Source organism: Typha latifolia, chromosome 10 (assembly GCF_019914945.1).
Source record: "Typha latifolia isolate L0001 chromosome 10, TyphaL0001v2, whole genome shotgun sequence".
In the NCBI taxonomy this organism is placed as follows: domain Eukaryota; kingdom Viridiplantae; phylum Streptophyta; class Magnoliopsida; order Poales; family Typhaceae; genus Typha; species Typha latifolia.
The window spans coordinates 535,778-560,878 of NC_133095.1; the positions used below are offsets into that span (position 1 = coordinate 535,778).

At 41.7% G+C, this 25,101-nt stretch overlaps 4 protein-coding genes across 8 annotated transcripts; 2 read left to right on the plus strand and 2 right to left on the minus strand.

Moving 5' to 3' along the window:
• The first annotated feature begins 6,097 nt into the window (after positions 1-6,097).
• Positions 6,098-11,688, plus strand: LOC140795928 (uncharacterized). Of its 4 annotated transcripts, none has more exons than XR_012110394.1 (7): positions 6,098-6,491; positions 7,178-8,032; positions 8,903-8,988; positions 9,488-9,622; positions 10,207-10,761; positions 10,936-11,025; positions 11,316-11,688. XR_012110394.1 is itself a non-coding variant. In XM_073148750.1 (5 exons), the coding sequence occupies exons 1-5, from the start codon at positions 6,162-6,164 to the stop codon at positions 10,349-10,351; spliced, it is 1,551 nt and encodes a 516-aa protein (XP_073004851.1). In that variant the 5' UTR covers positions 6,098-6,161; the 3' UTR covers positions 10,352-10,906. The 4 variants fall into 4 exon arrangements, 1 of the variants encoding a protein (XP_073004851.1); XR_012110395.1 differs by lacking the exon at positions 10,936-11,025 and having other exon boundaries at positions 6,112-6,491; positions 7,178-7,262; positions 7,482-8,032; XR_012110393.1 differs by lacking the exon at positions 10,936-11,025.
• A 409-nt stretch (positions 11,689-12,097) lies between these two features.
• On the plus strand, positions 12,098-14,040 carry LOC140795931 (uncharacterized protein At2g23090). Its single transcript, XM_073148752.1, has 3 exons — positions 12,098-12,297; positions 12,385-12,425; positions 13,729-14,040. Exons 1-3 carry the CDS (start codon positions 12,225-12,227, stop codon positions 13,846-13,848), a joined length of 234 nt encoding a protein of 77 aa, XP_073004853.1. The 5' UTR covers positions 12,098-12,224; the 3' UTR covers positions 13,849-14,040.
• Positions 14,041-14,387: 347 nt separating this feature from the next.
• LOC140795930 (casein kinase II subunit alpha-2-like) lies at positions 14,388-18,520 on the minus strand. Its single transcript, XM_073148751.1, has 10 exons — positions 18,095-18,520; positions 17,516-17,645; positions 17,041-17,235; positions 16,778-16,935; positions 16,535-16,625; positions 16,339-16,404; positions 15,826-15,908; positions 15,615-15,678; positions 15,455-15,523; positions 14,388-14,772 (listed from the first exon to the last, which is right to left on the minus strand). The coding sequence occupies exons 1-10, from the start codon at positions 18,367-18,369 to the stop codon at positions 14,713-14,715; spliced, it is 1,191 nt and encodes a 396-aa protein (XP_073004852.1). The 5' UTR covers positions 18,370-18,520; the 3' UTR covers positions 14,388-14,712.
• Positions 18,521-19,294: 774 nt separating this feature from the next.
• LOC140796626 (uncharacterized) lies at positions 19,295-21,774 on the minus strand. Of its 2 annotated transcripts, none has more exons than XM_073149696.1 (3): positions 21,553-21,774; positions 20,005-20,205; positions 19,295-19,912 (listed from the first exon to the last, which is right to left on the minus strand). In XM_073149696.1, the coding sequence occupies exons 2-3, from the start codon at positions 20,083-20,085 to the stop codon at positions 19,400-19,402; spliced, it is 594 nt and encodes a 197-aa protein (XP_073005797.1). In that variant the 5' UTR covers positions 20,086-20,205; positions 21,553-21,774; the 3' UTR covers positions 19,295-19,399. The 2 variants fall into 2 exon arrangements, with proteins under 2 accessions (XP_073005797.1, XP_073005798.1); XM_073149697.1 differs by lacking the exon at positions 21,553-21,774 and adding an exon at positions 21,322-21,536.
• Between the last annotated feature and the right edge of the window lie 3,327 nt (positions 21,775-25,101).

Here is a 25,101-nt window from a genome sequence, read left to right on the forward strand (position 1 = left end):
TCGGCAACTAGGTTTCGGAGCTCCCAAGGGGCAGCCGAGCTCCGACTTCATGATCCGCACCAGCTCGAGAGAGTCGGTTTCTACCACCACCTGCCCTTGGTCCCTAGCTAGGACTAGCCCGAGCCGGAGGGCCATGCCCTCGGCTTGTAAGGCCGAACCGGCCGGTGTGGGCTCCCAAGCTGCCTGCAGGAGCGCGTCTGCTGACCTAAGCACAGCTCCAACTCCCGCTTGGTAGTCGCCCGGTGCGTGGGCGCCATCCACATTCACTTTGGTCCAGCCAGGGGGTGGGGCCACCCATTTGCTTTCGGTCCGTGGTCTAGTGTGCTTGGGCGGTTGCCGGGTTGGTTTGGCGTAGTCCCGAGCATGTTGCACCGCCCTACGGACTGCCGTTTGCGCCGTGTCATTTTCGCCTCGGAATACCCGCGCGTTCCGCTGTTTCCACACCGTCCAGAGGGTTGCCGCAATTAAGGCCTTGCAAGCAGGGTCCTGAGTTTCGTCGCAGAGCCAGTCAGCTCCGACGTGGCTTATCTCGGTTGGAGTCCCGCTTGCTCCCTGAGCTAGCAAGGCCCATACTTCCAACGCGTATCTGCATGAGAAGAATAGGTGGTCTGTCGTCTCTCAGGGTGTATCTTTGCACAGGCGCATTTCTCGTCCCGATGCGAGCCCATACGAGTAGGCTCGGGTGGGCAGTCTGCCCCAGCAGAGCTTCCAAATAAACAGGTGAACCCGCGGCGCCAACGGGAGCTGCCACAGCGCTCGCCACCCATCCCAGCTGGGCTGGCTGCCGGGTTGAAGGTGGGTGTAGATGGACTTAGCTCGTGGCTCTCCTTCCCGGTGTGGCCACCAGATCCATCTGTCTGGCTCTTCGGTCCTTATCGAGAGAGCCGAGGTGATTTCGAAGGCTAGGTCCGACCCGGCGTCCGACAGTAGTCTTTCGCCTGGCCAGCCCTTCAGGTCGCTCACTAGCAGCTTCTCGTCCAGCATGCTAGGGTGCATGCGGCGCGATTCTGCTCGTCCACGGGATTGGAGTGATCCATGGGTCTACAGCTGCCCGGGTTGATCGGCCGTTGCCCACCAGCTTGCGGCAGCCTGTTTGCATGGTTAAGGCAGTTCTGGAGAGGGCCCGCCATACCCAGGAGGCCTTGGGAGGCGTGTTCGGATCCCATGGGTTTAGCACCCCGTATTTTGCCGTTAGGATGCGAACCCATGGTTTATCTACCTGGTTCAGCACTTGGAAGAGCAGCTTCCCGGCGAGTGCCGTGCGGGCCTGCGTGAGCTTTAGAATGGCCAGGCCGCCTTCTTCCTTAGGGCGCGTGGCTGTGTCCCATCTCGATGAGGTGCATATCACGTGCATTTGCCATTTTCCCATAGGAAAGCTCGGCTTTCTTGGTGATGGCTTCCAAGACCGAGTCCCAAGCAACCACGTGCGCCCATCCGGTATGCGGGGATCGCTAGCATGGTGGCCTTGATGAGCGTGAGCTGCCGCCATCGAGAGAACACCTTTTTCCGGCCGCGAGCTTCTTCGCCACCCGATCGACTAGGTGGTGTGTTCCTTCACCTTGATACGTTGGCCTGAGATTTGGACACCTAGGTAGGTGAAGGGCATGCGGCCTGTCGGAGTCCGAGGAGTTGCGAGATAGTCTCCTTCTCTTGTTTTGATCCATTGTGGCGGAAAAGCTCGGATTTATCGAGGTTTACCTTCGGTTTGTCGGCCCAGGAGTACTTCTCTAGGCGGTCGAGGATTGCCGACACGGTGAGGGGCGTGGCTTGTCTGTGACCAGCAGATCGTCCGCGTAAAGCATATGGGTGAGCTGGACGTTCCCCGTTTTGAAGCCCTGAAGATGGCCTGAAGTAGTCTTTTCATTGAGCAGACTCGTCAGGTTTTGGGAGACCAGGATGAAGAGGTATGGCGATAATGGGTCGCCCTGCCGCAGCCCGCAGTGTGGCAGCAGCCACTCGGTTTGCTGTCCGTTGATCTGGAACGCGAATCTCGGTGAGGTAACACAAGCCATGGTCCATTTGCACCATTGCTCAGGGAAACCCATTCTAGTCAGCGTCTGGTGCACCGCTGCCCAACTGACGCGGTCGAAGGCTTTCTCCATGTCAAGCTTGAGCATCAACAGCGGTGGCTCTCCTCTGTTGTGGTGCATCGAATGGGCTATTTCCTGGGCCGCCAGCGTATTGTCAGAGATGCTTCTGCCGGCAATGAAGGCCGCTTGCTCCGGCCCGACTAGCTTGGGTAGGAGGGCTTTCATGCGTTCCACGAGGATTTTGGAGATGATCTTGTAGCTGACATTACACAGCGAGATTGGGCAGAAGTCCTTTACACAGGTGGGGCTGTCCTTCTTCGGAATTAGGGTTACTAGGGTTCTGCCCCAGTGGTGGGGCAAGGTGGCATGACGGAAGAAGTGGCTTATGGCTTCGCAGAGGCCGCTGCCCATGACATCCCAGAACTTGATGTACACCTCCACCTGCAGACCATCAGGGCCCGGAGCTTTGCCCCGAGGGAGATTCCACAGGGCTTTTTTTATTTCGCCTCGAATCGCACCTAGGTGAGATGCTCAGCTTCGTCCGGGGTTATCCTAGGCAGGGATGGCCAGCTGGTGGGTTGGGGATCATTTGAACTTATCGGGCTCCATAGGCTGCTGTAGAACGCGTGGAAGGCCGCCTCCACTTCTTCCTTGGATTGGACCCACCTTCCGTCGTCTTGGAAGATGCCGGAGATCCTATTGCGGTGACGTCGGATCGTCGCCGTGAGGTGGAAGAATTTGGAGTTGCGATCGCCTTCTTAAACCCATTGGAGTCTCGATCTCTGCAGCCAATTTATGTTGATCTGTCTGCTGAGGGCTGCCTTGTGGTGGTAGAGGCTCCGGAGTCTGCCGAGGCCGTCTGCTGGAAGGTTTCTGGCGGCATCCAGCTGCTCTGACACCTCAAGCTCCTGACAGATATCGACCAGCTTGGCTTCAAGGTCGCCTACTGTGTCCCGACTCCAGCGTTTCATTTTTGCTTGGAGTTGGCAGATCTTGTGGGTGAAGGTGTGCATGGGGTTCCCGCGGCTTCCGGCAACCCACACTTCCCTCGCTATCTGCTCGCTCTCCTTGTAATCTAGCCAGAGCAGTTCGTAGCGGAAGGGACGCGCGGTTGGAGGGCTGGGCCGCGGGGTTGACAGGAGGAGTGGTGCATGGTCGGAGGCTGTGCGGTCGAGATGCCTGACTTTGGCCATTGGGTCTTTCCAAGCCATCTGGTGTTTGCCGGCACTCGGTCCACCTCACCCATATGCGTCGGTTCCCGCCTTGGTTATTGCACCACGTGTAGGGCAGCCCCTCGAAGCCGAGGTCGCATAGACCAGGCGGCTTCGATGAAGTCGGCAAAAGCTTTTCCCTTCGGGCCGAGCTCGATCGTTCCGCTACTTTTCTTCTCGTTAATCTTTGAGGTAGGCGTTGAAGTCCCCCGCCACCACCCAAGGAATGTTTATGGTGGCGAGCCGGGAGGAGCTCGTCCCATAGGTGTTCTTGTTCTCTCGGGATGTTACTTGCATAGACCACCGACATGAGCGTGGTGTTGCCGGTCTTGGAAGTGAAGACGAGGTGTGCGGCATAGCGTGAGGTTGCTAGGATATCAACCCATCCCAGCTTGGTCTTCCACGGATGATGATCCCCGGAGCTTCCTACCGCGGCACCGAGAACCAAGACCAGCATCTCCCCACAGCTTTGGCCACCGTGGCTGCCTTGGCCCAGTCCGCATGTGTTTTAAGGAGGACCAGAATTTCCATCTTGTGCTCCCTGGTTGAGATCCCGCATCTATCCAGGACCTCTTTTTTCATGGCACCCCTACAGTTCCATATCAAGGCCTTATTCATAATTAAACTATTGGAGGTGTGGGGGACCTTAGTGTAACTCCGCCTCGCTTAGAGGTAGGTGCTCTCTCCGCGCCCGCTGCTCGCCGGCTCGACCGCATTGCCGTCCGTTTCCATGGAAACCGCTTCGAGTGCATGGACGTGGTTGGGTCCACCGGGCGAGTTGCAAGTTGGTATCGTCCTCGTCCATGCCGCATTCGGCATTGTCTTTGTTGGGCCGTGGGAGGAGAGCTTGCCGGACGGTTAGCACTAATCCTTCGTGGCTAGCCTGAGAGCTGGGGTCCTTGGAGGGCTCCGGCGTGGTCCGAAAGCTTGCCATGCCGTCTTGAAATATCTCCCGCGGGTACGTGGACGGATGGGTCTGGCTTCGGATGGTTTTGACGTACGCGGAGCGAACGGACCCAGCGTGGCCAGAGCCCAGGCGGATGTCAATCCCATTTATGGTGGCCACCCTGCTGGCTTGGACAGACTCGACGTATGCATGTGAGCCTGCGGTTTCTTCCGCCTTGCCATCGCTTCCAATTAAATGAGCATTCCACGTGTCGGGTGTGGGTTCCTCCCTGGCGGTTGCTTGCATGGATGGAGCAGGGTTACTCTCACGTCTAGGTCTAGGAGCTTGCTTGGACGCCTTTCTTTGAGGGCCTCGGAATTGTGTGGCGCTGTTCTCCCCTGGCGCGGCTTTGCCGCTTTGCTCTTCTTGGTGTACTTCGCCTTCCTTGGGGTACGAGCTGCACTGCGCTCGGGCTTGTGGCCGTGGAGTGCTCTTTCCGTCTGTTCGAGGGCTGCCGTTAGGCGGTTTCCTCTTGGCCTCTTGGTGGTGTTTAGGGTTGTTTGACGGAGCATGTTGGCTGGGTGGCCAGCCAGGCTGCTTTTTGCCGTCGCCGTGATCTCCCCAGAATCTTGGTTGGGTATGCCATATGGGTGCAGCCTGGGCGGGCTGCACCGTCTCCTTGACTTTTAGTTGCTCTGCCCGCGGCCTCCTATTGGCCTTCCTTTGCACCGTCAGCCATGGGCCGTAGACAGAGCTAGTTGGAGCTGCTTCCGGGTCTACAGGAGTGGTTCCTTCACCCATAAGGACCTCTTCCTTGGTTGCTTCGGCCTGACCTCTCGCTCCGGTTGTTTCACTTTCCTTGCTAGGCTCCTTGCATCGTTCTTCCTTGTGACCTATCCTTCCACACTTGTAACAGATGTCTGGTATACTTTCGTAGATGATCGTCTGTTCCAGCTCGTCTTCTTTTTGGGCCAAGCCACACTACCGTTTTTCGGCGCCGCGAGAGATCGATTTCGATGCATACGCGAGCGAAATGGCTTCTGGTGTGATCCATGGTTGTTTCGTCGACACCCAGAGGTTTCCCGAAGTAAGCTGCTACCTGGATGAGAGCTTCCAACTCCCAGTATTCCTTTGGGAGGTTATGGAATTGGACCCAAGTCGGAGCAGTGTCAAACGCTGCTAGGGAGGGTCTGAAGTTGTTCTGCCATGGTATCAGCTTCAGGACTTTCCCGGTGATCGTCCATGGGCCGTTGCTCAGCACGTAGTCCATGTCTTCATCCTTGTCGAACCGGAACGCGTAGAATCCATTATCCATGTCAGAGGCGGAGAATCCAGAGATGCCGCGCCATAGTCTAGCGAGGATGCTTTTGAGTCGTTCTAGGGGAAGTCCTCTGCCCAGGAACTTCCCAAAGAGGGTGCGCTTCCATTTTTCCGTGCATTTGGCCAACACCTCGGGGTCGACGATGACACAGTCAGTCGTTTGCTGCTTGAGTTTGGCAAGTATTTCAGCCGGGATCCTCCCTATGTTTTCCTTTGGCCGCCCGTGCCAAGCCACGAGGCCCCCGTGTTTACGTGGTTTGTCTGCTCGGGTCCCGGGGGCGGGTTGGCTTCCTTCTCTTTGGCTGGCTTGGACGCCGTGGCCCTTCTTAGGTGGACGTCTTCTCCTCCAGCAGGGGCTGGGGGCCTATTTCCGTCGTCTTCTGTTTCGCAAGAGCTCATTTTTTAATTACATTATTATAAGATTACATCCATTTGATCACGGTTCACCTATGTATGGTAACAGATCGTCTGCTGCCCCGAATGTTGGAACACTACAGCCGTGACTTGGAAACATAAGCCTATAATGCAAGTAAGGCTAGTCGTACTAATGGGCTAATTGGGCCCAGTATTGGTCTCCTTTGCTTACTGGACCAAATTTGTAGTTCGATTGCAGTCTGGATATATTAAGACTCAAATTTAGCCCAGTAGACGGGTGGGTGTGTTAAGATTTCATGTAACCCGTCGTTGAGCTAACTCCATCCACGGCAAAGGAAAATGGCGCTTCGCGCGAGAGATCTCCACCGCCTCTACTTCCTCCTCCCCGAGGCCATCGCACCAATTCACTTCGTCTCTCGCTTAACGAATCCTAGCTCCAATGGCGGAGGAATCCGAGCACTAACCACCGATAACACCGCCGGCGGCAATGAGGATTTCGGCGGCAAGAGCGCCTACGAGGTGCTAGGGGTGTCGGAGACCAGCTCCGCGGCGGAGATCAAGGCATCGTTCCGAAAGCTCGCGAAGGTGACCCACCCCGATTTGGCCGCCTCCTCGATTAGCCACGCCGCCGCATCGGGACGCTTTGTCCAGATCCTTGCCGCTTATGAAGTATCCCTATCCCTTATGTTGTTATTTATATTTTGGAATTCGATGCCTCCTTGCTTAGAATCTTCAGCTAGTTTTGCTTGTTTTTTATTGTATTGTGCGATGTCAGATGGATACTCTTTTTGAGAATTTATATCATGGTTAGCTTTAGATGAAGTAGGTCTTTTGAATAGGTTTGAGGATTTGACCTTATTCTTTTTGTACCTTTCAATAAAAAGGATTAAAGAGAATGGACGAATTGACTTAGACTGCTGTTTTTGATGATTAAGAACTAGACTGATGCAGTGGATGGAATTGATTTTGTTGGGGAAGATTAAACAGGATGGTGGCAAGATATTTCATTTAATCAATGTTCTATTAGGAAGAGTTGGGTTTGAGGAGACTCATGGAAAGGTTTATGAAAGTATCAGACCGCACAACATTTTTCATCTGAATTTGTAGAAAGAGTCTTTTCTATGTCGTTCTTCCTCATATGAAGACATCAACAACTTATAGTTCTTTGCTATTGGTTACTTGTTTTTGCATATTTCATTATGGTGGGGAGGTAACGGGTGTATGTCGACATGAATAACAACACATATTGCACCATATGTTTCTCCCTTTTTGTTTTTTTTCCTCGCCAATGCTTTTTATTACTTGCTGCAGCAATTTATGAAACCTTGCTCATCATCACTTGCATTGTGGCACAGATTCTATCAGATTCTCAGAAGAGAGCCCATTACGACGGTTATCTATTTACTCAGAGAAGGACAACTCAGAAGCATCCTGAACCTGGTTCGGTTATGTACACGAGAAGTTCATCTATTGTAATCACTAGGGAAAGTAACGTCGTTGAGTGGCTAAAGTTGTATAGGCTTGTAATTGATGACATAATTATGAGGAGAAAAGTTGCAACAGGCTCGAGTTATTTTGATAAACTTGAGAATGAACTTTATTCAGCAATACGTGCTGCGTATTATGGTCCCCTAATTGAATCTATGGATTTTCTCCCAGATTGTTTTGAAGCTGAGGAACGGTCTGTGTACGAGACTTCTGAGTTATTGCACCTGGTTTCAGGGCGTGATTTGTTTGGTATTATTTATGTTGCAGATGATGTTCCAGAGCTGTCACATGGTTTCCATGAGAAACTAGAACCTTTTGATCGCATAACGTGCGGAGTTTCTCAATATCCTCGGCATACTATGAGACAGAAAGCTTCTGTACCTTTAGGTACTGTAGATATTCATGAGAAAGATGATAAACAAAATGGTAACTCTCAGTCAGATGTTTACAAGGATCTTGAATTGCATCTCTGTGGAAGAGTTGTTGCTACTGCAACAAGGAATCCTACATGCAAATGCCTTGATTTACCAACTGTTGATTCTGAAGACCACATACATGTCTTTCTTACTCCAAATGAATCAGTTTTGCGTGGTCCATCTCAATCATGTATCCATCTGGGCATCATAACTGGACTAGGAAGCACTGGAGAGGAAGGTTCCTGCTCTGTTTACAATGGACATGGTACAGAAACTCATGTGATTATGAAGCACAGGACATTGATGGTTTGTACAATCATTTCTTTGGATCAAATAACTTGACATACTTTTCTAGATACATACTTACCTATTATCTATTGCTAAACCCATAGCTACAATGTCCTAACAGGCCCAAAGTTTGTTACTCCTAATGATGCTTAAGACATTGCTTATGATAACGTATATATGACAAACATGCTTTAATTTGGAAATATGTGTATTTCATAATTTGAAATTGTTCACTGCATTCAGTCTCATAGGAGGGCATCAGTAAGTTTGACAATAAGGCTTCACAGGCATCGTGGTGGCACAGCCCTACTAATAGAAACAGTTTGCCTAGTATTGGTGTTAAGGCAACATACATTTTGCGCTCTCTAGGCTCCACATTGGTGGGAGCCTTGTGCAATTATGATGCCTTTGTAGGTTGTGCACATTGTCTTCATTAAATCTTTGCTTGCTTTTATATATCATCTAGCATCTTTAAATATTTGTTTATAGTATGCATGTTCTGCTGATACCTTAAAAGTTTTACTTTGCCGCAAAACCTGCAACATAGATTCTTTATTGTTAGATGGTCCACTCTGGTTATGATTCATATTTTATTTGCCTGTCCTGGAACTGAACTAACAAATCCTTTTTATTTTGTATCTATTGCATCTCTTAGCTCCTTTAACTTGTGTATAGACTAGGACACAAAGAACTAATGATGTGCTTGGGTTTCCTGATACTTCAATCAACCTCTTCTTTTCTTATGTCTAATTCAGAGAATAGGGAATAATGTGCAGATCTAAATTACCACCTTAAATTTTGTAATTGTTGTTTGTGCCTAGAGATAGGATGGCTATACTCATCCAATCTGCTATGTTGCACATCTGGTTAAACTGCTTCATTTCACAGGTAAAACACATGCACTGGTATCAAGTTGGAGGTGAAGTTTCAAATTGTGAATGTCGATGTAGTAGAGCTCGCTTGCCGCCTAGCAGGTAAGCTGGTTTGCCTTATATCGTATCACTCTTGATATGTTTGGCCAATTTTTGTTGATTGTTGTTATGTAGACTGGTACATCTAGAGCACTAGTTTTTAGGTACTAGTAGTTGGTCAGAGGTAGTTTTTTTATCCTACTTTAGTATTTGATTGATTTTTTTTCTTTTCTAGCAAGTAGTATTGCAGAATCTGTAATCTGCTTGCTTAATATATGAAAACTGTCTCTTATTCTTTCATGTTTTCAAGCATAAATCATTGTTAGATCAGTTGCTATCTAGAGATTGTTTAGAGGTAAATATTGCTTCTATGGAATAGCTTATTTTGGTCTCGTAGTAGAAAAGTTGTATGAGCATTCTTTCAGTTGACTAAAAATCAGTGGGTTTAAGAATTGGTAGGATTTGGCACTGTCTGTAATCACCAGTAGAGAAGTCTGCCAGCTTTCTGTAAGTCTCAGTAGACTCACCCTTTCTAATTATCATTCCTGTGTTGCTTTTGCAGATATTGGCTTTTTGAGCCTCGTTGTTATATGCATGATGTTGGTGGCTGGTATATTGAAACATTTGGCAGAGACAAGAAAGGGAAAACTGTCCCATCGCCAAGGCAGTGGGATGGTTTTATTGAACATCCTGAAAAGTAAGCTTAATAAACAATAGTAAATATTTTTATAAGTAATTTCCCTGGTTCATTGTTCTTACGAAATCAGGGACCTTTCCTGAGTTAGGAAATATAGTAAATAAGCAAATAATGCAACCAGTTGAAATCATAAATTGTTTGTTCAGTCAAAATCAATATATACTACATAAGTTTTTAACACCAATCACATAATTTCTCTTCATAGGTGACAATGATATGCTTCAAAAGTAGTAAGTATTTTTTTTAAAATATACTACAGCTAGTAAATATGCTTCAAAAGTATTAAGTATATTTTGGAAATATACTACAGCTAGTAAATGGACTACATAATTAGTTATATACTATTTATTCTTTTCTTCTGTCTGACCAGTTAAGTATATTTGCCAAGTTATCTTGCAGAAGTTTAGTTATTAAAATTTTGGAAGTTGTTATTTTCTAATGATTATTCTTCAAAAGTATCTGATAGTTTGAACTAAAAGTTTATTGGAAATAAATTATGAGATAAAGTGAAGTTTCAATCAAAAGCATGCCTTTGATTTTGATGGATATTGTGGATTGATTATAGTATAAATGTGCAATTACAGGAGACTACATCCTGCAATGTATTTGCTGGCTCTGGCATATAGATCATTAGATCTCGAGGAGGCAAAGAGAAGGAGATGGAATGTTAAGAATTTTTTTAAATCAAACCTTTATTATATTCTTCACTGGTGTAAGAAGTTCTTTTAATGGGGCCAATTCGGAGATATGGAGAGAATGACATTGGAAGAAAGGTAAAAGGTTGAGTTATAAGAACTTTTCAGGAGTTCACTTTAGTACCTGTCAGGAATTGCCACCATATCTATCTACTTCTGCATACCTCGGAGACATTGAAGCTAGCAAACTTTGCAACTTTTAGTTATATACTATTCTATGTTGCAACTTATGTGGATCCTCACATTTGGTCGACAATTATTGCGACGTACCCTTCCAGATGGGTGGATTTGGGAACGGTGGAGCTTATCCTGTATAACTCTTATGTCACATGCCGAGGGTTCCAGACTTCATTCAACTGGGGCGTAATTTTCCTGTCAAGTTACAGAGGAAAGTCTGTTATGCTGTACATGGCATGATTTTCTACCACTCTTAGAAGCCAGCAGGTGGTAACCAACACTATACCAATTTCCCTAGCAATTTCTTTCTACTCATTGTTATTATGCTATGAACACATTGTTCATATTCTTTTTTGTGCTTTTAACATTCTAGCACTCTTACAAGTTCACTATAGAAAAGTATTTGTTTAGATGTCGTATTTCTTTTCATTCCATTAGCAGGGGATTGCTTTGCCCCGCCGTTCTCTTTGACTCTTTTCATGTGAAAGGAGCGCTAGGAGCAATATACAAAGTGCCTGCGCATGATTCCAGGTGCATTTAAGATTGTGACATTGCTTTAGGGAGTTGATTGTTGAACTAAGATTCTGTGCCCTTACCTTAAATTATTCTCATAGCTTCGCATGATATCAACAGAAATTATATGCTTTTAATTAATAGGTAGACATTGCATGTGTACATGTTTTCTAAATTCTCAGCATGAAAGAAGATTCGAAGTCTCTTTTCACAGTCTATTGTTCTTTCACCGGTCTTTCACTAAAACTCATACTAATATTCTTTGATTACTCATGGATGGATTTCTAATTCCTGCCCTTTTGTAACAGTGTGACAGATGAATAGTAGAAAGGTGCATCTGAGTCTGGTCCAAGTTTCATCTAATACGACCGGACCCAGGATGTTGCAATTGCTAGTCCTAATCGAAGTCAGAATCCTTCACACTGGACTTAATTGAGAGCAGCCTTGAAGCTTTTGAAGCAAAGCGAAGTTTTGCTCCAAATTATTCGAATAAATGAAGTGGAGGACAACCAAACGCATCCAAGATCGTGTGGACTCGTGGACACCTGTCTCTTTGTCCGCCACGAATAGTTTCGCCAACCATCCTCATTTATTTGAGCCTTTCTTTTCGAGACGATTAATTATTTCATGAGATGGCAAGTCTTGTACGCAATTGTAAATAAAGATTCTTCCTCCTTTCCACTTCCTTTGTGCAATCAGCACAAAGTATTGGTTATTGGTGTCAGAATAGTTTTGGATAGGTTTATTTGACTAAAATGTGCAGGCTGTTGACGAATTGCTTATTGAAATTGAATTAAAAGTCGACCATTCTTAAATATTTGATTATACAAAGCAAAATGAAAATAGAGGATGATTCTGCAAAACAAAACAAAACAAAACAAAACAAAACAAACAAACTATTTTGAAGTATTTTCGTGCAAATGACTGAAATATTTTTCTTTTAAAAAAAATTATAGCGGAGCAAAATTTGCAATAATTGGAGAAGAGAAGAAAAAGGAAAGGAAACTTACAATTGTAGTCTCACTCAAATTCTGTAATCCCATCCTTGTCCGAGCCCCTCATCCCACGCTCTTTTATAGCCTAGCCTCTCGGAGCCTTCCACTTCGGCATCGTCTTGTGGTCGCTCTACTACTCTCCTCTCCTCTTTCTCTTGTTACGATCGAGACTGAAGGGGTTAGAGAAAGAACCCTAGGAGGGAATCAAAAGAGAGATAGGGGATGGGAGGCGGCAATGCCCAGAAGTCGAAGATGGCACGCGAGAAGAACTTGGAGAAGAACAAGGCCTCCAAGGGTTCGATCTCGATTCCTAACCTTTCCTCTCTTTCGATCTTGTAAAATTTCTCCTATTTCTCATAGATCCGTCGATTTTGGTGTGCAGGGAGTCAGTTGGAAACCAACAAGAAGGCCATGACGATCCAGGTTCTCTTTCGATCTCCTTACCCCTTCTCCAGCTTTCCTCTTCTCTTCTCGTGCTTGTTTCGATAAGATTTTGATATTAGAGGTGGTCTAGGGTTTTAGATCTTCCGGTTACTCCTATGGATATCAGGGTGGATTACTGGATTTTGGTAGATCTGTCACTTATTAGTGGAATCAACAAGTTTAGTGTGAGGGATCGTTGGTGCTAGTCAAGATCGGAAATAGTTAGCAGGACGAGTTCTTTAACTATATGCAATATGAAATTAAGAATAACCGTAGAAAATGGAGGAACCTCACATCTGAACGAATTACTGATCTATGGATCTTTTTTGAGAGCTGATAGCTTCATAGTAATTTGTGGACCATTAATTTGAGCGTGATTTGGTCAAAGACTAGTAAAGAGATCTCAGTTTTGTTGTTTGCAGGGGTCTCCAATTGGCTGGTTTATGAATCCTTAGGGACTCTTTCTTTCCACATGCGGCAAAAGTCTGTGTTGTAATCTCGCTCGTGCATTTATGAAGAAAAAACTGAAGAAATGGTTTTCATTAATAATCCTAATCTCTTAGTAAATGGATTGTTTGTTTGCTAGTTTTTTTTAGAGAAAAAAGATATACATCCTTTTTGTTAGTCTTTCATTCTTTGCATGTGACATTGTGACATACAATTGATACAACTGGAAGGTAGGTGTCTAGAATTAAAAGAATCATGCAATTCTGATGTTCTGTAAAGATGCATTCACTGGAACCAAAGTTGATAATGTTGAGCGCTAGTGTATGAATTGAAACATAGGATTAAGGAAATTAAAATGCAAATCATTGACCATGACTTGTACTTCTTCATATCAAATTTTAATAGGTGTGGATGTTTCTCACACTTTGGTGATGCATCAAGCATTCAATCAATATATGTGTATCTATTGTTTCACTCACCTAGATAGGCATGCATTTGTGAATGTATTGTTTCACTTGATAAGTAGACAGAAGACTTTCAAATCGCGTGGTCTTTCTTTGTATCTTTCCTTGAGGAATTTACAATGATGTCAATCGATTTCATCTGGGTGAGATTCCATAATAGCTTTATTTTGTGGTTCCGTATGGCTATGATAATCCACTGTTAAGAGGAAATTTGAGGAAATTATGGATAGTGTATGTTTTTAACATGGATTAAATCATAGTTTTGCAGCATTCAGTCATGATGCCCGACTTTCATGTTTATTGTAATATACTAATATTGTGATTTTAACCTTGTGTATTTTGGCGTGTTTCTAAATTCTAACGTAGTCTCATCCATCTTTAACTGAATGCAGTGTAAGGTGTGCATGCAAACATTCATCTGCACAACATCAGAAGTGAAGTGCAGGGAACATGCTGAAGCAAAGCATCCAAAAAGCGCGGTCGAACAGTGCTTTCCCCACCTTAAAAAGTAAAATAGTGGCGCGGAGCTAGAAGGAATCATTTCATCTAATTAACTTACAGTACATATGATATGTCCGAGTATCCTGAGAGTGCATAATATATCTGCTATGACTATTATTTAATTGTGTTTTGCATTATGTAGGCATCGGCTCATTGTGCAACTTCATATGATAGTGGATTTGCATTCTATTTTTATCCTTTCACCTATTAGCAATGATTATTAATTGCTCTGCATTTTTTTTTTCTTTTCTTTCCTTTTGCAAAGAAGTGTTACGTCCAGTGTTGAGCATGCTTAGCTGATAAGGTCACAGTGTTTATATATATTTGTAGTAACCGATTAGCAAAGATTGTAGAGCTATAATTTTTACTTTTGGTTGTTGAACATTTTAACTATTTCGTTATAATGAATGTACAAAATTTCGACTCCCGACACATCATCTATTATCAACGAGTGTTTGTGGCACTGGTACCTTTACAATACATACAATATGAAATTACCACGAATATAATAAAACGAAAAAAATATAAAGATTCATGCTGTAGAAGCACATGAAATTGCAACGAGCTATAGAATTATTATCTCGTCAGTTGGAGAACAATGAGAACATAAATGAGGGTTTGACGGAAGTACAAACCATCAATAGAGGAATTCTAATTAGAACAAGCTGTAGGCAACACAACAGTAGATATGTTCACACACCAATACAGACAACAAATGCGCTGGCACAGCAATTAAAACTAGTCGAATAAGCAGCAATTTAACTGCTCGACAGCACAGAGAGGTTGTCTGCAGACTTTTACTCCGAAAAAAGAAAAGGACAGCGAAGAGAGAGGTTGGAGCACATAGGTCGGAAATTACAATAGGCAAGTTCCAATTACTGTGTGCGAATTCTGCTATTTTCTGCGGCTCTCACTTGAAGAAAGTACGGGTGCGCCTGTAAGTGTAACGGATTCATGATTAGGAATCAAAACAGAAACATAAATAAATGGAACCGTAAATGCTAGAGAAAACTGATAAAGCAATTAAAGTCAAGGGCATTCAAATGAGCAGTCCCAGGCGAGCTCCTAATAGCAAAATGAAGATTTGCTGCAAACCAAGTAAGATATCCATATGAGCTCTATAATCGGGAGATTCAGCATGTCTGGAATTTCCATGCCTTCAGATTCGGCAGTGCTAATGGGACACAATAAAGGTTTTCAAGACCATGACATGAAGATATAATGCTATCTTCCAATAACCACAAGCACTGTATGCAGCTCTTTATCTCTAAAGTCAGTTCTCTAGCAGGGCTCCGTGGAGATAAAACTGCATTCTATCCCCAATTGCTTTACATATGCTATTCCACAACTGTGCAAGACCAAAGCACTTCCAAAAGAATGGTTTGCTTTCTCATAGTTTGCTTTTAAGGATCTGTTGCCCAGTCTTAAATGTAAAACCTTGGAGAAAAAGAAAATGGCACAAACAAAAATTTCCAAATGGGACTGCTACTTCAGGATTCAAAAGGAATATAACATGATAAAGAGCAAGAATTGATAACAACTGCAACTAAAGTAAAGCAGAAGTGGAATGGTGCGTAAAATGAAGATTTTCTCGATAAGAAATGGAATTTGAGTTACCATAGCTTCTCTTGCTGTGACCCTATCATGGTGATCATACCGAAGAAGCTTGTCAAGAAAATCTATTGCCTGCATGCCACATATCCACAACGTCATGCCAATGAATTTCTATCGTAAGTTCCTAGATTAAGTGCACCAAGTGGGAACAGGGTGTTAATACCTCTGGAGAAACAAGATGCTGATTATCTGCATTGATAAATTTTGACCAAGGTTTTCTGCTATGCCTGCATATTATATGTCCAATAATGTATCATGAGCTGCTCAACCACCTGTGGTTGCTGTTTGCTGACTTAGTTTACATAGAGTAAACAGATATTCTTAAAATGATGGCACTAATTTATATAGTTCCTTAATAGCAAGATAAGATGTACCTTCCAACGAGTGCTTCAAGTTGTGGGTCAAGTTCTAATCGATATTTATTTAAATAAGCGTTTAGCTCATCAGTTCCTAGTACCTGAGAAAACAATCCTCAAGAAATATAGTCATGCTGGAAATTGATCTTTCTTTCAAGTAAATCATGTAGAAGTTTAAAGAGAAATACAATATATCTTAAAGTAATGTTAGAATACAACATTCTACTATTGTCATCTGACAACAGCAGCTCCTTGACTTTAGAAAATGACCAGCCAAGTAAAATACATCTTAAGGTTGACAACATTAATGAAATCAAATAAGGGTCTGGAATCAACATAATTGTTTCGAGATGCTAACACCACAAACTTAAATGCACAGCAAACAAAAACCAGGTCAATTTCCATTTATTAACAACAAACATTTTCCTGATTAAATAGCATACGGACAAATAAAAAGAAGTCAAAGAAAAATGGCTTAACGGCTTTATTCTTAGCACTAAAAGCAACAAGAGTATGTGTATGTGATATTACCTTGGCAATCTTAACCAGCTGGTCATGGTTGTCGTGGCCATAGAAAAAGGGTTCCTTCCGAAATATCTATATCAAACAACACAATTACCATCATCAAATAGCACTAAATCATTGATTACCGATGAAAACTATCAAATAAGATCAGAACAAACAAAGCATTGGAAGTCTGCAACAATACTGAGGCCAGGATAAATACCATGCCAGCAAACATGCATCCAAGGCTCCACATGTCCAATGAGTAGTCATAATCTTGTAAATCAACAAGAAGTTCAGGTCCCTTGAAATACCTGCTCACAAGAGACAGAAGGTCAAAATCACCGTCAAAGAATCCAACAAACAACAGTAGGTAGGAAAGGAAGAGAATATACTTAGAGTTGTGCACAAACGGTATCTTAATGAGAACAGTAATACACCACAAGTAGATCGAGTCCAAACTGACCTCGAAGCGACACGGACATTATATTCCTTGCCAGGATGGTAAAATTCAGCAAGACCCCAATCTATTAGACGGAGTTTCCGGAGCTCATGATCTATCATAACATTGTGGGGCTTGACATCTCGGTGCATAATTCCTTGTGAATGGCAGTAATCTAGAGCCTGCAGTCATACAGGAAAAGCAAAATGTCTCAAGCTCTCTCCAAAGACTTCAAAATAATTTTCATCCATCTCACACAATGGTAAGGCAGAAGAGGCAGAAAAGACCTTGAGAAGCTCATAGATGTAGTACCGAATGTCATAATCCGTCAATGTCGGATATAAAACCTTGAAATCTGTGTTATTAACATATTCAAATATCAAGCTAGGAGTTTTCGAATGCTGATCTCTCACAATATCAAGCAGCTTCACAATATTTGGACCTCCACAAAGGTTCTGAAGTATTTTAATCTCCCTCTTAATCTGCAAAAAGACAAATAAAGATCATGTCATTTAAATCGACAGCTTGGGCATATTGATTCAAGATCTATGCAGTTAGAGAAAATCTTACTGCAGGAAGAACAATTAAGTTGACTAAAAATGGGCTCCTAAAGATTTGGACTAAACCTGTATATGCATACCATCCTATATTGACAGAAATGATTAGGTACTGAAGATAAATTACCTAAACATATATATAACAATACCATGTGCAAAATCAGAAAAGTACAGCCAAATATTTTAAATGAAGATTCACCATTACCTTCTTTTTCTTCACGGGCTTAAGGATCTTAATGACACATCGCTCGTTATTAGGTACATTTATGCCTTCAAATACCTCACTGTATTTCCCTCTTCCAACTTTCTTGACGACCTCATAATCATCTTGGTCACTGGTTGAAGAAAGATATAATAAATGACAAAGAGAAAATAATTATGAAAATCCAGTGATATAAATCTGACGTCCAGAACGATCTAAAGTGACAAATTTCCTCCATTCATTATGTTAAGTGAACAATTGGCTAAAAGACCAATTGAGGCTAATCAAACCATATGAGGCTGCCAAGACAAAGATATCAAAAGTTATCCTAAGAAGTTCCTCGATCGAGAAATAAAGGATGCGATTAAGGTAACCTAAACGTCTAGCTTCTTCAAAACAACAACTAGAAACCCGAATTCTCGCCTTCCAAGGAAACAAAGATATAAAAGTACAGCGAAATATCGACATATCGACGACAGAACAAATTCCAAAAGCTCAAAGCTCATGTTGCTCCATTAATTTCATAAAAGTATACAAAAGGATCAACAAAGATATCAAGATCAAATCAGGACTAGGGTTTACCCCCATTGCACGGTGAGGGACTCGTAGTCCCAGTACTCCTTAGGTCGGAGGACGTTGACATCGGTGTAGACGCGAGACTTCGACATCGATCTATCTCCGACCTTGAAGAAATCCAAGATCTCGACGCTTTCGGCCGGATTCGCGACCAAATCGGCGTCGATCGAAGGCGTAGGGGACGGGAGCTGAGGAGACCCCACGGGAGGAGGAGACAGAGCTAAGAGCGCGAACGCTAGGGCTAAGACGATGACGGAGAGATGGTTGAACGCAATGCTCATTCAATTCATTCTACTGCGTTATAAGCCCCACCGGAAAAGATTAGGGTTCCGTTTGCATTATTGCAAGCGATGGAACTACTTTTTGGGGAATCTTTTCTAAACTTTTGTAAAAGAAAAATATCCTATCTGTGTTGGAATATATATTTGGATTATCCAATTAACCCCCTTTTATTTTGATTATAAGGTTCTAATGGCACGCAAAAGATAAAAAGAAAATATGCGGAATGGATAGTTAAATTCTTTATTTGCATTTTAGGTATGAAAAATAAGTAAATTTATCATACTAATGTTTTTCTATTAAATTCTTCTTTGAACTAATATGTCAATAAAATCCCTAAAATTATAGTAAACCATGTTGAGTTGATGATTGTCCGTTCTCTTTGTGAATTATTAGTTACATTAGCTTCTCTTCTTTCTTTCTTTTTTTTTTAATTTAAGAGCGTATAGATTTTTTTAATATTTATTTTATTTAAATTCATCGGTCCAAATTATAGTGCTACAAACACGAGAGGCTAGACTGGCTAAGCTATGGGCCCCTCTGTTATTGGTGAGTCGCTTCTCTTATATATATATATATGAACTTTTCTTAGTTTTTTTTTTTAGTAATCAAATAAATCTTGGACTCTTAAATTATTATCTATTTCATGTTAATTATTCATTAGATTTCTTTTGTTAAAAATGTTATGTGATGACTGTTAGGCTCTCAAAAAAAATTTTATTTTATTTTAGAGAGAAAAAAAATAAGTTTAGAGTAAAATAGTAATTTGATGTTTTTTTGTTAACATCGGAGCTAATAAGAGATATCAGATAGTTGAAATATTAAAGTGCCTCAATAAATAAATAAGTGTCTATATAAAAATTGGCTAGAGTTTCAGAGTCTAGATGTAAAATTAGAATAGATAACAATCATAAGGTAGTTAGAAGATGAACAAAGGAAGCTCTCATGCTTTATAATTTACCTTCTACTAAAGAAGCCACAAATGCGCATGTAGTAAAAAGCTATTACATTGGCTGCAATTAAAGAGAGTTATCATGTCATCTTAAGACTCAGACATTGGAAAAACCATGCTGGTTGCTTAACACCATCCTGTCTCACTCCTTCTCCAACATCGTAGGGCATTGTCCTCTCATAAGGGAAGCCACTGCTCACATCTCTCACCTGATGTAATCCCCATTCATGGCTCATTAGGCCCCCAGACTCCGTTGAAGACGAAGAGAAGCTTGCGCCAGAATCAGAAGTAAAAGGAGTTCCCTCTCTCTTCTTCCCACTGCCTCCAATGCCCAAAGTGAGCTCCAATTCAATGTCTTCTTCAGCATTTCCTATATATTCATCTGCTGGTAGATCAAGATTAAGCGCAGAACTAGGCCTACCCAGGTTGTAATCTCTATATCCTGGATTACATGAATACTTATTGTTTGCTCCATTCCAATTAGTGAGTTCACTTTGGGAATAGGCAGGCATCCTTCGTTCTTTTAGCTCTTTGTTCTTCATATTCCTCATCAGTAGCTTCTGAACTCTGTATAAACGATGGAGTTCGTGAACCTAAAACAGAAAACAAGTAGTAGAATAATTAGATATTATATGCTTGCATGAAATATTGAAATCAAATTGTAGGTAGTATGTTGGAGGGCTACCTGTTGTCTGAATGTTTCTTCATGCTTCAGCATGGCCATCTTCATGCATTCCCTGTCATACTTCCTCAGAGACTGCTCCATGGGCTCCTTTGAGGCTAATTTGTTAGAAATTTTGTACTGGTTTGTGCAACGAAGGTATTGAATCTATTTCACTGCATTCTCACGGCCAGAATCTATTGATATCTTAAGTTTGATTTCACCCTGCACGTATTCAGATTCTAAATTATGGGTAAACGACATTGATTACGTAATAACTGATCAGATGCTTTACAAAAACACACATGACAGCAACAACAACACCACACCAGACAAATTACAAGATAATAAAAGCATTGGCAGACCACCCTTAATAATGTTAGAAATCAAGAATTGTGAAAGTTTGATTAATATGTGATAAGTGAAATATCTAAACAATCAGTCATGAGGAGTTGTGTGCTTGTCACGCTTAGACGAATCATTCTGGAAAAGGAAGGAAAAGGCGCTCTCCAGCTTTAATTATCCACTTTCCTATATCTAATAAACATCACAATCACATAAAATTTCCTCTAGATGCGTATCCTAACAAGGAAAGGATCAAATAATACCATGAGGGTCTCATTAGTGTGGGATCAGGGGGATGACAAGATACTTGCAGCTTTACCCCCAATACAGGAGAGAATTCTTTGGATTCAAGCTTGTGGCACTGGTGCACATGGGAAAAGCCTTGATCATCACACGAAGTAGCACCCTCTAACATGGATTATATAGTGCCTACAGTTGCCTTTTGCATAGAACTAGTTCATAAGATAACGCATTTCCCATGAAGAAAGAACTTGATAAATTAAGATGAAAAGACTGCTAGTTAGATCAACTAAGATGAATATTTAAGCACAAAATCTACACTACTTGGAATGTGTCACTGACGAACCAGACTTTGCTTGTGTCGTATCTTTTAGATGGTAGTTCTTCCTCTGCTACTCTTATCGTGAAATGAAAATTCAGCATTATGTCATTGAAAGTACACTCTTTACATCAGATTAGCAGAAAGCCAGTGAAATTACACTATTTTCCTTTTCTAATAATCAGTTAATAGACTCAGAACTTTGGAAAAATGAGACAACCAAGAAAATTTAAAAATAGTGAACTGTAGCAGGATCTGCCTGCTTCAGTTCAGGAAGAGGAAAAGATAACAAAAGATCGAATCTGCAGTGAAGAAGATTATTCATCTGAGAAAATAAAAAGGGAAGGAGAATCAGCGAAACTACTAGATCAAGAAAGACTTATATACTGACAGATACATAGATAAATTCCCGAGGGAATATAAATAATGCAACTCACCCCTATGCTCTGAAGTTGAAAGTCATGCAAGAAGAATATGTAACCACTTCTCAGAATCTCACTCATACATACTTTAATCAAAATCAAATTAAGAATCAAATTGCATCGTTCAATTCAATCCTCTAGGATCAAACCTCTGCACAGTTTCCAGGCACTATAGCAGACAGTCTGAGAAATGTTTTAGAAAGGTGAACGCTAACTAGAAGAGCAGAGAAAAGAATGCGTTCTGACCTGTGCTCATCTGCGGCAGATATCAGCTGCTAAAGGTAGAGAAAAAAAAACCAAGAACTGCATTTATGGAGAACACTCATATAGAAAAGTAGAAAACACTGAGAACTGCGTTGGTGGAGAACTTTCTATCTCCAGTCTGATCACACCCTTACTAAGGACACAGCTTCCCTTTTATAGACAAGAAAACATCTAATTATCTACATAGTGAGGTAGGGGTTTAAAGATTCCCCCTCACAAGACCTTGCAGAATAGTTTAATAGAGTCTATAAGCATGCCAAACAAATCCCAGTGCACTAGTCAATGCATTTCAGTGCATGGGGGGGAAAGATGCCTCAGACAGTGTCAACAAGAGCAGGAGTAAAATAAGAGGACCCACTTATTATATGCGGTATTGGGTAATTATATTGCACTACTCCAGAGAATCATCAAACATGACAGTTAAACCTGCTATGGTAAACCACATGTCTACTGGAACTCTATGATCATTGCATAGTTCTCTCAACTAATATACTATCAAACTTATGTACTTGTGTAATATGATTTTGTTCTTTGACTATTATACTCATAATAGGACTTAACTTGCTAATGATCCAGAAATAGATGGAATGTGAAAGAAAAATGAGAATTATAGAGGAAAACATCTTGTTGGTTCACAATCCATTCTGTGGAAAGTGGGCCATTCCGAGTCAAAATTGATAGGCTGAACAATCAAGTTTGTTGGTTTCTTGTTCAAATTGGTAAACAGATCAATGATTCAGTTAGAGGTCAGAAAAAGTAGCATTCTTGCTAGAAAGGGGGACCAATGAAAGAAACCACTCCTATTGCCACCTCAGTATGGCAAAAGAAATCGCGACATGAGGTGAACACAGCATGCCTCAAAATCGCATTGTATGTTAATTATTGGTTCTAGCCAATGAAAATTTAGATCATAGAAAATAATATACCTCGGACTCCTAGTGCAAATTGATCAAATAATACTCCTATATGTCTATGATTGCCTCAAGAAAAAAGGCTCATCCACTCACACGGTGCATGGGCCCACCTCCAAGACCATCTCAGAAGCATTTGATCAAACACAAAACTACCTAGTAAAAGCTCCACCGAGAGCAAGGACTAGCAAACAGTTCTGCGTGCATTATTGCAACAAGTATACAAATCCACCCATTTCTTTGGGAGAAGGCAAGGCTTAATTTTGTCCTTAGTGTAATGACAGAGGTCTCTTTAAGCAAGCGTACCCAGTCCCAGGAAAGGACGTCGTTTTGCACACAAAGTGTGTTTGTGGCTTTGCGTCACAGAAGAGACGCTCAGTTGTGGGGGCAAGTGTGGGCAACCTTTTAACCCCCTCATAGACTACGAAACGGGGACAGAGAAGCCGACATCGGTGCACGCGTTGCCGGTGGAGGGAGACGTAGTCGTACGACGCGGTGGGTCCGAACTCCATGAGGCTTCTCGAAAGCACGAGCCCATGAGCCCGTTTCTTTTAGCTAAGTCAATATATATAGAGAGAGGAGAGCAACGGTGAGAAAAAAGGTTATCGGAAAGTGAGAAAGCCAAGACAACGTTGTCTTTGTTAAATGATGAGGGAAAGGAAAGCTACTTTTCCTACCCATTTCGGACCACCTTAGTCATGATTAATGATTATTGATTCCAGTAATTACTAATTAAGCTTGACCTAATTATGTTCATTAAGGCTTTATTGAGGGTCAAACAATCTTATTGCTTTTCCAAAAGAAATAAGTCTGGAATAAATTATTTCAGATGGACATTTAATATAACATCAGAGCACAGAAGGTCTTCAGTTATAATAATAACATACGCTGTCATATAAGTTTATAATTATTCCCTCTTGATATTTAATTTGTTAGAGAATTATCCGTAGGTTGATATTTAATTTAAGATTCGAGTAAGAAAGAAAATTAAATTTAGATAATTAAGAAACCTTGGTTAGTACTAAAATATTTAAGATCTTGTTTGATTGAAGAATATGCGGCTCTTATTCATGAATTAGAGATTTTTTTTAGTTTATAGTTAAATGCTACAAAATCTAGTATAACAAATATCATAATTAATATTCTCATGGTATTATTAATATTACGGATAACAGATCCTTTATTCTTGTTTTCTTATTTCACTTTAGAGTCGAAATAAGAAGAAAATAAATTTATCCTAATATTATATTCAAACACAACATACAGCTTTATCTAAATTGTGAATAAAAAATAAGTATAACACTATATATAAATTTTTTATATCGATAAAAAAACGGATAAGCCTGCAGAGCTATCATTCCACAAGGTAGAGGTGATTAAATTCAGTGCTAAGCCTTTCAGAAAGTACATTGGTCTCTGGGAAAAGGAAAAGCTTATACAAACTGCATGCTTCCCTTTTGTCTCTCTCTTGTATTAGATGTTATACAGCATCTCGGAATTAATGCTTATCTAGGGAGAAGAATTAGCTTTTGCTAGTTTAAACAATGGCTAGGCATTCAGAGCTACCTAAATGTCACTGCCCAAAACCATCATTTTAGTCTTTTATACTCCTCTCATTACCTGATAACACTGCTCATTATATGCACATCACTTCTGGACTTCTGGGTCCAAATCTTATCGTCTCTCTTTAATTATGTGGAACAGTTTCATGGTCTTGATGAGAAATTATTCTGAGTCTATTGTATTTCCTTTTCAGAAAGATGGCCAAAACTTATGGTGTTATAATTCCTGTCATTGAGATAGTCTAACTTCAATTACTGAGATATCAATTAAGAGACATCGCAACGGTATATAGTACTTTGTATAAGATCTCATCTCATGCATAGCTATTCTGTGAGCATGCTACAAGAAAACTTGTCTTGGGTTATGAATCCAGCCGACATGGACCCATCACGCTACTTAATTAATTAATTAATTAATTAATTAATTGATTAGTTAATCTCTAGCTACCCAAATGAACTTTATGCCAATGCACTCATGGGTCCTCAAAAGAATGGCATGACCTCACAGTGTACCCCTAAAGCAGTCACATTCTCTGTCCAATTATTCTAAGGTGATTAGTAAAATATTATGGTTTTAGTCTCCCCAGACTCTCCTGAAAATTAGGGTTATAAATGAGCTAAATTTAAGCGAGCTAAACTAAGCTTAGGTTTAGATGGGTGAGTTTGAATTTAACTTAAGCAACAACTTTGGGAGCTTATTTGACACCCCTATACTATTAACACATAGTGGTATGGCCCAATGCCCATGGGTCAATTTTACCTTGGGAAAAAAAATAAAATGAAAACAATCTATTGAGATTGAGTTGTTTTAATTTTTTTATTTCCTAAGGTCACAAAGAGATAGAAACCAGAGACTCTTTATTCGAATTTATTCGGCTATTCGAAGTTCTTTAGGGGTAATTGATAGCTTAATTTAATTGAACTCATGGGCCTTATGTTATTCGGCTTCTGATTATTATTATTATTTTCTCTTTGGACATTTATTTTGATATGGCAATAGGAATACTTGTTAGAACAACTTAGCAGGAAGTAGAAATAAAACAGAGGAGATAAAAAAA

Bases quoted from the DNA above. Each gene is read 5' to 3' on its own strand.
- LOC140795928 (XM_073148750.1), top strand. From the start codon at position 6,162: ATGGCGCTTCGCGCGAGAGATCTCCACCGCCTCTACTTCCTCCTCCCC. The intron at 8,033-8,902 runs GTTTGTACAATC...TTCATTTCACAG, and splicing joins TGAAGCACAGGACATTGATG to GTAAAACACATGCACTGGTA. The intron at 8,989-9,487 runs GTAAGCTGGTTT...TTGCTTTTGCAG, and splicing joins GCTCGCTTGCCGCCTAGCAG to ATATTGGCTTTTTGAGCCTC.
- LOC140795931 (XM_073148752.1), top strand. From the start codon at position 12,225: ATGGGAGGCGGCAATGCCCAGAAGTCGAAGATGGCACGCGAGAAGAAC. The intron at 12,298-12,384 runs GTTCGATCTCGA...TTTGGTGTGCAG, and splicing joins GAAGAACAAGGCCTCCAAGG to GGAGTCAGTTGGAAACCAAC. The intron at 12,426-13,728 runs GTTCTCTTTCGA...AACTGAATGCAG, and splicing joins AGAAGGCCATGACGATCCAG to TGTAAGGTGTGCATGCAAAC.
- LOC140795930 (XM_073148751.1), bottom strand. From the start codon at position 18,369: ATGAGCATTGCGTTCAACCATCTCTCCGTCATCGTCTTAGCCCTAGCG. The intron at 16,626-16,777 runs GTCAGTTTGGAC...TCTTGTGAGCAG, and splicing joins AATGTCCGTGTCGCTTCGAG to GTATTTCAAGGGACCTGAAC. The intron at 16,405-16,534 runs GTATTTATCCTG...TGTTTGATATAG, and splicing joins GATGCATGTTTGCTGGCATG to ATATTTCGGAAGGAACCCTT.
- LOC140796626 (XM_073149696.1), bottom strand. From the start codon at position 20,085: ATGGAGCAGTCTCTGAGGAAGTATGACAGGGAATGCATGAAGATGGCC. The intron at 19,913-20,004 runs GTAGCCCTCCAA...TTTCTGTTTTAG, and splicing joins AAGAAACATTCAGACAACAG to GTTCACGAACTCCATCGTTT.